This window comes from Theobroma cacao, chromosome 2 (assembly GCF_053813885.1).
Source record: "Theobroma cacao isolate CCN51 chromosome 2, ASM5381388v1, whole genome shotgun sequence".
NCBI classification, from domain to species: domain Eukaryota; kingdom Viridiplantae; phylum Streptophyta; class Magnoliopsida; order Malvales; family Malvaceae; genus Theobroma; species Theobroma cacao.
Genome location: NC_142640.1, coordinates 486,690 through 498,940, shown reverse-complemented (window position 1 = coordinate 498,940; position 12,251 = coordinate 486,690). Strand labels below are relative to the sequence as shown.

Here is a 12,251-nt window from a genome sequence, read left to right as displayed (position 1 = left end):
CAATTAATGAACCAAATATTCAGATACTGATAAAACTTTATATATATATAATCGTTATTGCCTTTTGGCATTGGTCCATACTTTGGTAAGCTTCATGGAAGTCCTACACGAATGTCCTTGCTTTCCTTGGTGACAAGTTTTCTGTTCGTCATCATATCCTTTGGCGCAAGCCTAGCTTTGTAAATTTATATATACAACTATAGTCGTTGTTTCAGCAGCAGACATACATTCGAAGAAAACTTAGCTTTGTTTTATTAGAATTTGCTCAATGGCAGCCAGAATATCTGATGTCAAGATTGATGTAAATGCTGCTAGTTCACCATCAAACTCTCCAGGAGCGGATAAAGGAGTTGTGGTTGGAAATTCAACTTTAGATCAACGTGATGGGCTTGTGCCAGATCAGTATTTGTTTACAGGTACGTTTTGTCAAAACCATGCGTTATCCACTACTGTTCTACGTGTTCATCGATCATGACTTATGCTAAAACATCGCTTCTTGAATTATTCAGATGAAGGAAGAATAAGCTATATAACGTACGGTGTGCCCCTTTATCAAGCTGCGATGAAGGGTGACGTTGAGCAAGTTGGTCGAATTATAGGACAAAATCAACAGGCGTTGCGGCAGAGTGTAACAGAAGGAATGGAAACTGTTCTTCACATTGCTGCATTAGGAAAACAAGTTCCGTTGGTGGAGAAATTGGTGGAGTGGATAAAAGCTCAAGGCTTGAAAGTCGCACTGCGACTTAGGAACAGAGATGGAAACACTGCTCTTTCTTTCGCTGCGATATCTGGAATAGTTCCACTTGCGGAGCTTATGGTTAACGAGGATCAATCCTTGCCCAAAATTCGAAATAATGCAAGAGTGACTCCGCTTCATTTAGCTGCTTTGTTGGGGCACAGAGACATGGTGAAGTATCTCTATGAACACACTGATGATGATTTGACCGATGCAGAGCGACATGGAATATTTATTATATGCATTAGAACTGGTCTATATGGTGAGTAGGAACAGAAATCCTCTGCTCCAATTGCTCCGATTTAGTACTTCATTTGATGGTGTTTTCCATAATTTGGCGTCGCGTGAATTTACAGATGTAGCCTTTGACATGCAAAACAAGGAACCAAGCCTAGCTACAAAACGAGGTTCATATCAGGAGACAGCTTTGCACGTGCTTGCTCAAAAGCCTTTATTGTTTTCTGTAAATGAAAATCAACTAGGAATATATAGCAGAATAATCAGTCGTTCAGGTCAGTTTTCTTTCTTGTTTTCGGGTATTTTCACGTCAGGTTTCTAATTACCAACAGTATATACCTTATCTCTTTTCTCTTAACCCAAAAGCCAATTGGTTTTTAACCGAATTGGCTATCCAATTTGAATGCAATGTTACAGGGATGAATCATGATAGTTTGAAGCTTGATCAGGCTCTTCAGCTTGTCAAGAGCCTCTGGGAAAAAGTATTGCAGCAAACTCATGAGCGGATGTGGTCTCTTGTTGAGCATCCCACAGTACTAATGCTGGATGCAGCAGAGGCAGGAAACGTAGAGTTTTTAGTTCAGCTTATCAACCTTTATCCGGACCTGATTTGGAGAGTAAATGGTCAAAAACAGAGTATATTTCATTATGCAATTTTATATCGTCATGAGAGTATTTTCAGTCTGATCCAAGAGATAGGTTCAATCAAGGATTTGATAGCAACTTATGAGGATGACAACAACAACAACATGCTGCATTTAGCGGCACGGCTGCCGCCTCAAGATCGACTCAAGATTGTATCAGGAGCGGCTCTTCAAATGCAGCGAGAGCTCTTGTGGTTTCAGGTTTTCTCTCTGATCTTTCTCTTTCCATTTTTACTTTTGCTTTTCATGGTCTTTTCAGGTTCTGAATCAAATCAATTTCATCAAGAGTACTGTTTATAGATTCTAATTAATCCAAACTTGTTAAGCAATATGTTGTAGAATCTAATCTGTATTGACTGTACCAGGAGGTGGAACGTTTGGTGCAGCCTTCCTGTAGAGAACAGAGAAATAATGAACACTTTACACCCTGGGAATTGTTCATGGAGCAACACAAAGGTTTGATGAAAGAAGGGGAAGAATGGATGAAAAAAACGGCTGAATCATCGCTGATGGTCCCAACACTAATTGCCACCGTAGCGTTCGCCAGCATCTTTACTGTCCCAGGTGGCTCAAAAGATAATTCAGGGGAACCTAACTTCCTGCGGAGAATGTCCTTCCTGGTGTTTGTCACATCAGACGCAACGGCGCTGTTCTCCGCTTTGGCTTCAATCCTGATGTTCTTATCCATCCTCACTTCACGTTACAAGGAGCATGACTTCATCAAGCGATTACCATTCATGTTGATGATTGGGCTGGCAACTTTCTTCATGTCCATCGGTAGCGTAATAGTAGCTTTCAGTGCCACTGTGTTCATAATTTATTATCATGGACATCTCTGGGTCCCTGCAGCCATCGCCATTTTAGGCTCTGTGCCAATTGCTTTGTTTGCTTCTCTGAACTTACCTCTTTTTATTGATGTATGGAATTCAACATACGGTTCAAGGTCCCTGTTTCATCCTCGGAATAAGCTTTTCAAGCAGCCCTATCACATCACATCTCCTTGAGCAGCCAAGCTTCTGAGTTCGATGGTCGCTCCGGAAAGTTAGTGGATAAATGCAAAGCAAAGGATTTCTATAAAAGGGCCTCAATTCAATAAATCTGAAGTCCTTGTATATATGGTTAGCTTTTGCAGGGTTGAAGAAGGATCTTGCCCCTTGGGCTATGTGCATGTCAGGACTCAAGGCTATAAATAATATAAATTTCAGCTTTAGTCTTAATTCTTAGTTTTTTAAATATATAAACTTATCTGGTTTTTCATATGTTTGAAATGAAGAATATTTGGTATATTTTATCAAATTTTCTGCTTCTTTTTGCTGCAACTTGCCGTTATTTGTGTCCTTGTGTGGGTTGCTTTAGGCTTATCTTTTATCCAGTGAATGATAGTATCCAAGAAGTTTCATAAAAAAAAAAAAGGTTCTTTCTCCTCTCTAATTCAAAGTACAAAAAAGAACTAAAGAAAGAAATAAAATTCAACCATTGGTAATCCAAATCTAAAGGCCAGAAAAAGAGAATCATATATAGTTACTTCTCCTGATCAATAGCAAGAATGCAAGAGCATGCCATCAGTCACTCATTTGACAAAGTAATTAATATTCATTGAAGCCACAATTCCTTCCATTTTTTATCCCATTCTTGCAGATTTTCCTCTTCAACCAACTCATGTGCTTGTCTTAGAATATCTAATTCATTTCCAAAACGCTGCTATGATAGCTCAACAGTCCATTGAAGCAAGTCTACCAAGTGATAACCCTCTCATCCGTATCCTTGAACTTATTACCTTCATATCAGCCTTTTGGCCCCAAATACTGTGGCATAGTTTCAGCATTTGCTCTTTATGTGAACCCATAATAACCGTTACTCTGTTGGCAGCTTTCTCTTCCTTGTACATTTTTGTGGAACTTGTGTGATTTGTTTCTTAATTGAACTTGGGACAAATCAGGGCTCTCCTCAAACCTCATTATTCCAAAAAAAGAATACTTATTAGTTGTAGAATCAAACTTTTTCTCTTTCTAATATCTCACCACCTCTTTTTAGAAATGCTAGCTATGTTTCTCCCTTCCATTGCTTCTCCTTTTTTGTGTCAATACATTCTTGTGCTGTCTCTTCAACTCCTTGGGGTGAGGTGTTAATTTGCTTCTAACTTCTCATTACTGAATGCTGAGATTACCGATTAAATCTTATTTGTTTCAAGCGTCCATGAAAATGTTGGGAGATTTTGATTTTCACTACACAGAAAGCCTTAGTTCAATAAGTCTAAAGTCTTTCTATGTATGGTTAGCTTTTGCAGGCTTGAAAAAGGGCCTTGTCCATTGTTCATTGGGCTAAGTGTGTCTCAGGACTCGAGGCTGAAATTAAGGATAAGCATTTGGTTGATTACATGGTCCTCCTCTGCCCTCTTCTCTGACTACGTCCTCGAGATCTATTTCTTCTTAGATGATTATTATTTTATACACTAAGGAAACATTAAAAATTTTAAACTTCACAAATGAATTTATGAGATAAAATCATATTCATTTATTATTATTTTTTCAATTATAACCTAATGTCAATGGAAATACTATATAGTTTCTTCTTGAAATTAATTAATAGCAAGAATGCAAAAGCATGCATTCAATCACTCATATGACAAAGTAATTAATAATTAATTTTGTATCTATAATTGATTGATTCATTGAAGTTTTCCCATTTTATATATATAATTAATTTTATATCTCTAAACTAGAGCTAAAATTACGGGGCCATCTCATCCTCAATTGACTTTTGTGGATAGCTACAAAGAAAGGGCATTGGTTTATATTCAAGAATATTCTTATCTTACTAGAATTTAACGATTTATTAATTGCTTCCTCGAATCATGTTTAACTTTGAACGACAAAACCCAAAACATGTTTAAGTTTTTTTTAACACACACTACTTTGTTATTGTAGGCGGATGGTACGGGATATAACATGGCTTTATTTTTATATTAGTGGAAGGAGATAAAGCAAATTTCAAATAGACTCCTAAAACCTTAACATTATAAAAAGTCATTTTTTAATGATAATTTTATTAATCTCAACAATTTATATGTCATTCTAAGTCTCTTACTTGTTGCAATAAACTTTTCATGACATATTATCATAGTTCGAGTAACTAACAAAAAAATCATAATCTGAGTCTTTGAAAGTTATACATTTTCAAAAAAATGATACAAAAAGTCCTTTACAATGAAAAACATTATAACAAATTAATCGAGTGAGATTATCTCTTTAAAAATATGATTGAAAGATAAATCAAAAAAATATTTTTTGTAATTTTCAATATGATTAGAGATAGAACTCGTTGTTCAACAAATGCTTCCACTTTTGATTACTCTAAAGATAGCATTAAAGGCAGAATGACTTTTAAATCGTTCATGCGCAAGAAACTATGGCTTATCGGCTTATCCTAAGTTTAGGGGGAGCGTTAAAAATGCCGATATCGATCTATAGTTAAAAAAGTGAAAGAAATCTAAAGGTATTGTATCTGCTCGAGATATGCGAGGTAGCACAAATTTCAATCAAAACTTATTATACTACTCTTGCTGGCATATCAATAATAGAAGTAAATGGCATCTTAAGCGGATGCTCATAATTACTCCTCAACAATGCATTAATTTGTTAACTAGACCTTTGAATAATTAAATTTTTGTTTTCACACACAAATCTGGGCAAAAATAAGACCTACAAACAAGATAAAAAACACTCCACAAGACCTGCAACAAAACCAGATAAAGACCATCCCGCCTGGCCATCACTTTACACAGACCACATTATACAACAACCTCAGCATAGATGCCGCTTTCATTAATCAGAGAGCACACATCTTTAGTGGCTCTTTCCACAGTTTAGACTGTCTTCCTTCCTGGAAGATGCAATAATGTTTTTGATATGGCAGGTTTTTGCTAGCTTCTGCTCTAGTTTAATATCCTTCTGATTGTTTTAATAAAAAAAAAAGATCCAATAATGCTAATAGGATAGCCCATTAATTATTTAGTAGTGTTTCACGTCCTGACTTTATGGTAATTTACTTGAGAGCTCCTTAATTGGCGGCGATAGAGCGTTTACTTCTATAAAGTTTATTAAAGAGCTAAATAGATATATTAAAAAACGAATTACGATACAAAATATGATGTGACACTGGTCATACTCTCAAAGTATCAAACATCAGATTACCACATAAAAAAAACACAGAAATTCAAAACAATTAAGGGAGAATGATCATCTGAGGATCCGGAATTAAGCTAAGAATGATCGACTTTCATGTCGACTTCTGAGTTCTGATGATCCCAACGGCCACTCGTAAAAATTCATTCCAACCTGGTCTGCATCGCTTCTGGTTTTCTTACTGTTCTTCTATTATTCAAGAGGAATCTATGCATGTGATGGAGGTTCGTTCGTGCATGTTCATTTACTTAGTAAAGTCCCTGTCACTGTCCCTATCATGTTACTGCTTTCAGCCAATGCTTAACAGTCTTATATATTTTATCATATAAGATTACATTACTGTCGAGAAATGATATAGGCATGAAATTGAGCTTCGTCAACCACTCTCTGACAAAAAAGAAAAAAAAAGGTAAAAAGCTCCATTTCCATGAATGTTTATCTCTTTGTCGACTCGATCTATGAATGGAAGTCTATGTTTAGATTTTAAGTGTTCAGACATTACTCTCTCTTCATAGTTGTTAAGCGTACAAGCATATGCAGACAAGATAAAAGAAAAGCTGTTGATGTTGGTTACAGCTTGAAGAAGACTGAAGATGAAGGCTGAAGAATAAAGTCAACACTTACAGGATTTTACTTAAACGTGTTTTATTTATAGCAGATGTAGATTTTTTGTTTTTACTGTTAATTAATTTTACCTTAGTTACTTTTTACTTGGTTCAGTAAATGTTTAGTTAGTTTAACTGATTTCCTATCGGTCAGAGGTTCTGTCTATATACACTTTCTTGTTCATTTTCTGCTTTTCCTCTCGATTCGCGTTAGCTCCACAGCAAGTTCGAACGATAGTTAATCTGTTGACCTTTTGCATTCTTCATAGTTCTCCCCAGGACTTTAGCTATATATTCTACTCAGAAACCATTGCTTCTCGAAGTTAATCGACCAATTCCTTTCAAATAGGTACAGCAGTCTTCAATTTCTATCTATATGCATAAGCCGAGTTCCTTTTGTTTTTCATTCGAAAATTTCTCTTTCGTTTTACTTGTTGATCAATGCACATGTAACCATCAATGTTTCCGCTAAGGTTAGTTAAAAACCTGTGATGACAATGGTAGCCATTCATTGTTGCAGAAGATTTCCAGCATAAAGGAACTGACCCTGATTAACAGAATAATTCAATGGCTGCTAAGCTGCTGGAAGTTGGGGCTGATATGGATACCAATTCACCATCAATTATTGAAGCTCAGGATGGAAATTATGCTGAGAGGTCAACTTCAGCTCAGACTGATTCTTGCTTGCCAGATCCACATCTGTTTACCAGTAAGCATATATAAATTTATGTTTTGTTCTGCTGGTTCCAAAATTGACAATTCTTTCTAGTTAACAGAAACAAGTAGACATATCTAACAGCATAATAGAGTTTTATTGTTAAAATTCTTTGATTGTTCGCTTATTTAATAAAATTCTTATACTTAACAAAAAAAACCTCCATTAAACTAGACTTATATAGTATGCTTTATGAAAATTACGAACATTATATTAAAAAATAAATGTACTGAATTTATTATCACATCAATTTCATAAAGATATTTTTGTAACCTTACCGAATTTTTATGCTTGTGTTTGTGGAATAATATTTCAGAGGAAGGGAGAAAAGATTACAACATATATGGCATACCCCTTTATCGAGCTGCAATGAACGGAGACATCGAAACGGTTAGATCCATTGTTTCCACATATCCATGGGCGGTACGACAGAGTATAACGGAAGGAATGGAGACTGTTCTTCACGTTGCGACGGCGGCGAAACAAATTGCTTTGGTGAAGAAATTGGTAACTGAGTGGATGCGGCCTGTCGACTTGAAACTCGAAAACAAAGATGGAAACACTGCTCTTTGTTTCGCTGCTATATCCGGAATCTTGCCACTGGCCATAGTTATGATCAAGCTGGAAACCAGCTTACCAAAGATCAGAAATAAAGCAGGGGTGACTCCTCTCCATTTAGCTGCTCTGTTAGGACATAGAGAAATGGTTCAGTATCTCTATCAATGCACCGATGACGATTTGACTGATCCAGAACGACATGGGATATTCATTATTTGTATTAGAAATGGTCTCTACGGTAAGAAAAATTTTTAGTCATTTTTTTAAAAGCATAGTTTCGTATATTAATAGAATGTGAAATTACGCGAAATGTCGAATTAAGTCTATTATCCTACACTAACAAACATTACATCATTCACTCGGCAAAAAATAGCAGAAAAACTCGTAAAAAGAAATCAAGAAAATGACAATGCGTCACTGACTCTCCCCAGATACCTCTGTTTCACACCCTATTGCACCTCTTGCGTCCATACACGAGGGTTATGCTTGAAATAGGCGATGACTTTTGGGACAAATTGGGTGTCTACCCTCCTCTGACTGTGTTCGGTGGCTTGACCTGACACTCTGCCTTTCTTTGTTCCCTTCCCTGCACTCTTCGATGTGATCTCATCTAAGTGCTCTGTTTTTCATGGACTAGTACTGATGTAGTCATATCAAATAATCATCAATTTTTTGATATTAATAAAAAATTAATTTTCTGATTTAGTCATCCCGTGATTGATTTTTCACTCTTTTTTTATTGAACTTGTATCAATTTCTTTTATTGATAAAAAAAATATAGTTGATTGAGGCAAAAAAAAAAAAAACATTTAATTCTTTACCATTCCTGCAGACGTGGCCTTCAATATGCAAGAAAAGTACCCGCAACTAGCTACTACTCGAGGCTCATTTAATGAGACAGCTCTGCACGTGCTTGCTCAAAAGCCTGCGTTGTTTGTCGATGAAAACCCAATTGGGATGTGGAGGAGAATAATCGTCAATTTTTCAGGTTTGTTTTCTAAAAGAATCGTGATGAAATGGTCGTGAATCATATTAAGTTTTCTTTTTCTTTTTCTCAATATATACTACTCTGAATTGTAATTTTATTAAATTTTTATATTTCTGCATACAATTCGTGAAGTTAACACTTTATTGATTCTTTTATTAAATCTGGGATAGATCAGTTTAAAATATTTTTTTTTGTATGGTGGTAATATTTAATCGTTATAGGGAGATCGTAATTTCTTTATTCTATTTGGTGTTGTTACTGTTTTTCTATTCTTCAAACGTGTGGTTGTAAATTTCAATATGAAATTTTTTATTAATCAAATTATCATATCATTTATTTATATTTAATAAAATTTTAATTTGATAAAAACAATTCTCCAATTAAAAAGTTGTAATCTTTGACCATAAATATCACAGGATTTGCTCATCATAGCTCGAAGCTAAGTCAGGCCCTTCGACTTGTGGATAGCGTTTGGAAAAAGGTACTACAGTTAGAGCATGAGATGATGTGGTGCTTAATTGAGCATCCTTCAATCTTAACACTAGATGCAGCAGAAGCAGGAAATGTCGAATTTCTAATTCAGCTTATCAACTCTTATCCTGACCTGATATGGAGGGTAAACAAAGATAATCGCAGCATATTTCATGTTGCCATTTTATATCGTCATGAGAGTATCTTCAGTTTAATCTATGGCATAGGTTCCATTAAAGATTTGATTGCAACATATGAGGATGAAAACAAAAACAACATGTTGCACTTAGTTGCCAAGTTACCCCTTCAAGGTCGACTCAATCATGTATCAGGTGCTGCTCTTCAAATGCAACGAGAATTATTATGGTTTAAGGTACTTTCTTGCCAATTTCTATAATCCTTACCTTTTTAGGCCTTCCAAAATTTTTATTAATAGAAGTGTTAGTATAGACTCTATAACCTTTTGGTAAAAATCTTCATCGTTTAGAAAAAAATTGATTTTGTATAGGTATTACAAGCTAAGCCAACATTTTCATCCAATTTTTTTTCCAATACGATTTCAATTCATTTAAGATTTAATATGCATACTCTATGTATTTCACAGGAGGTGGAAAAGGTTGTGCAACCTTCGTGTAAAGAAATGAGAAATGCTGAAGGATTTACACCTTGGGATTTATTCGTTAAGGAGCATGAAGATTTAAAAAGAAGGGGAGAAGATTGGATGAGAAGAACTTCACACTCGATGCTAATGGTTGCAACATTACTATTCATTGTAGTATTCGTTGCAATACTCACTCTACCAGGTAGTTTACAGAACGATGCAGCAAATCCTATCATCCTGCAGAAGATTTCATTTAAAATCTTCATCATATCGGATGCAATGGCATTATTCTCCTCTGCTTCGTCAATCTTAATGTTCTTATCAATCCTCACTTCGCGTTTCGCCAAGGATGACTTCGTTAAGCGACTACCATGTATGTTGTTGCTTGGATTGGGGACACTCTTCGTCTCCATGGGGATGATGGTGGCAGCTTTCACCGCAACTATTTTCTTAATTTATCATCATGGAGCAATAAGGATCCCTACCCTCATTTCCATTTTTGTTTCCGGCCCGGTTGTGCTATTTGCTTCGTTGAATTTTCCTCTTTCTGTTGATTTATGGAACTCAACATACGGCTCAAGGTCTCTGTTTTGTGGTCGTAAGCATGACAAGCTTTTTTAAGGGAAGTTGTTTTAAATTGGAGAATACAGAAGGGAAATTTCAATTTAAGGTGTCCATTTTGAAGAAGTGTAAAACATATCATTAGTCAAGTGGGGTTGAATATTGTATGTAACTATAGGAATATTTTGTCGAAAAATTTTGAGGTGTGCCTATGTACATGTATCTTTTATGCAAGGAGTTATATTAAAATCTCTTCCTTTAATTAAAAATTAAAAAATGATCTAAGACCTTTAACTTGCATAAATTAATGTCGCTCTTCCTATCTTTTTTCTAATGATAAGTATTTTGATTACTATTTTTAATGAAAAAATTTTTGTTGAAGAATCTCAATTTAGTTTGCTGATGAGTCAGTTTAAAAGTGACCCTTTATTTTTTGAAAGTTAGCAATATAATTTCATTATATAGAGAGTTTTACAAAAGTTACCAAGAAGGCAAGGATCAAGACAAAAGGCATCAAGAGATCAAGGATACACAAGAGAGAGATTCTCTTTGGTGTAACTTTATCTAAATATATATATCCCTTTATTGAGTATAGTGTATATATATTTCTTCAATTGATATTATTTTTGTTTTTCAAAAAAATAAAGTGGAAGAGATTGAAAGGGATTTCCAGAATAAGAGTGATTAGATTGGGTGTGTTGCGACTTATTTTAACATGTAAAATAATATTAAATATATATACAATGATGTGGTATTTTATTATTAATAATAAGAAAATAATAATTTTACAAACTATCTTGATGGAATTTAAATTCTAAAAATTAAAATATATGGATTTTAAATGTAAAGGATATTATGAGTTGTCCATAATGTGCACATCTACTATTTTCCTTTCCAATTCTAAATCTATTGCATATCTTGTAGCTAGAAATCAAATCACTGAAATAAACACCAATTTATTTTATAAAATAGCTGGTTTGACTACATATATCTCACTTGATTCTTGGTTTTGAAAACCTCCCCTTGTTTTCTCTATGATTATACCCTTTACAACGTTGTCGCTGTCCTAAATAATCAACATAAAAAATTTATTTGAAAGCAATATTTTAACAATTTATTTTTTATTTGTGGTAATTGATTTTATTCTTTCATCATGTGACATCAGAATAATGATCCGATATATAATAGGAGTGGCCTAGATGGCTTTCTCCGGAAGATAAAAAAAACCTGCAGAAGAAACGAAAATATAAAATCTGCAGATAAGAAAGTGCCTCACGAAGGTTAGTATCCGTTGAAACTAATCGCCACCTTCGCTATCAATGTTTACATCCTCCCAAATAAACAACATCAGCTCACTTTGCCTACCTATACCTGTCTTTGCACTTTCCTCATACTCCAGCTTGCTATCTTTCTTATTTACTTGATGAGAAATGGTAATATTCTGCTTTGGTTTGCTGTCTCCAATAGTGAAAACTGGGTGATTATGATGGCCTTTCTGTTATGGACTGGTCCTATTACTTGTGAAGCTTGAGATGGAAATTCTATCATGGTGGGGATATATCCATCTCTTGTGTCTAATGTACCAATGTCGATCCATTTATAGAATTTATGCCTTTCCAAAAAAAGAGTGTTCTTGTTGTTATTGCAAGGATAGACTTTGTTCTTTTTTTTTTTTTTATCTACATATATATATATATAGAGAGAGAGAGAGAGAGAAAGAGAGAGTTCTCTCGAAGTAATTTAGCAGCACAAATTGTTTTTTTTTTTTTTTGAATTTTGACTTCACAATTAGACCATGCAAATTCTTGAAATTAAAGACTTCAATAATACATCTTTAGTCTCAACGAAGTACTCTACACATGACTGTACAAATGACTTTATTTTTTTTACACAGCAATATATATACTTGACTTCTTACAGGACATATATACATGAGTGCATGACTTCCTAT

At 34.7% G+C, this 12,251-nt stretch overlaps 2 protein-coding genes across 3 annotated transcripts; both read left to right on the top strand.

The window, feature by feature from the left end:
- Positions 1 to 230: 230 nt before the first annotated feature.
- LOC18607050 (uncharacterized) lies at positions 231 to 2,926 on the top strand. The gene is made up of 5 exons (XM_018114814.2): positions 231 to 416; positions 510 to 998; positions 1,093 to 1,248; positions 1,391 to 1,818; positions 1,983 to 2,926. Exons 1-5 carry the CDS (start codon positions 269 to 271, stop codon positions 2,619 to 2,621), a joined length of 1,860 nt encoding a protein of 619 aa, XP_017970303.2. The 5' UTR covers positions 231 to 268; the 3' UTR covers positions 2,622 to 2,926.
- A 2,902-nt stretch (positions 2,927 to 5,828) lies between these two features.
- Positions 5,829 to 10,551, top strand: LOC18607049 (uncharacterized). Of its 2 annotated transcripts, none has more exons than XM_018114813.2 (6): positions 5,829 to 6,755; positions 6,930 to 7,115; positions 7,438 to 7,917; positions 8,512 to 8,667; positions 9,084 to 9,511; positions 9,743 to 10,551. In XM_018114813.2, the coding sequence occupies exons 2-6, from the start codon at positions 6,974 to 6,976 to the stop codon at positions 10,358 to 10,360; spliced, it is 1,824 nt and encodes a 607-aa protein (XP_017970302.2). In that variant the 5' UTR covers positions 5,829 to 6,755; positions 6,930 to 6,973; the 3' UTR covers positions 10,361 to 10,551. The 2 variants fall into 2 exon arrangements, with proteins under 2 accessions (XP_017970302.2, XP_088659428.1); XM_088803302.1 differs by having other exon boundaries at positions 6,927 to 7,115.
- Positions 10,552 to 12,251: the final 1,700 nt, after the last annotated feature.

What these genes read in the sequence shown, in the direction of transcription:
- LOC18607050 (XM_018114814.2), top strand. Translation starts at nt 269, where the DNA reads ATGGCAGCCAGAATATCTGATGTCAAGATTGATGTAAATGCTGCTAGT. An exon ending in CATTAGAACTGGTCTATATG is followed by an intron (nt 999 to 1,092) that starts GTGAGTAGGAAC and finishes GTGAATTTACAG; the next exon opens with ATGTAGCCTTTGACATGCAA. An exon ending in CAGAATAATCAGTCGTTCAG is followed by an intron (nt 1,249 to 1,390) that starts GTCAGTTTTCTT and finishes GCAATGTTACAG; the next exon opens with GGATGAATCATGATAGTTTG.
- LOC18607049 (XM_018114813.2), top strand. Translation starts at nt 6,974, where the DNA reads ATGGCTGCTAAGCTGCTGGAAGTTGGGGCTGATATGGATACCAATTCA. An exon ending in TATTAGAAATGGTCTCTACG is followed by an intron (nt 7,918 to 8,511) that starts GTAAGAAAAATT and finishes CCATTCCTGCAG; the next exon opens with ACGTGGCCTTCAATATGCAA. An exon ending in GAGAATTATTATGGTTTAAG is followed by an intron (nt 9,512 to 9,742) that starts GTACTTTCTTGC and finishes TGTATTTCACAG; the next exon opens with GAGGTGGAAAAGGTTGTGCA.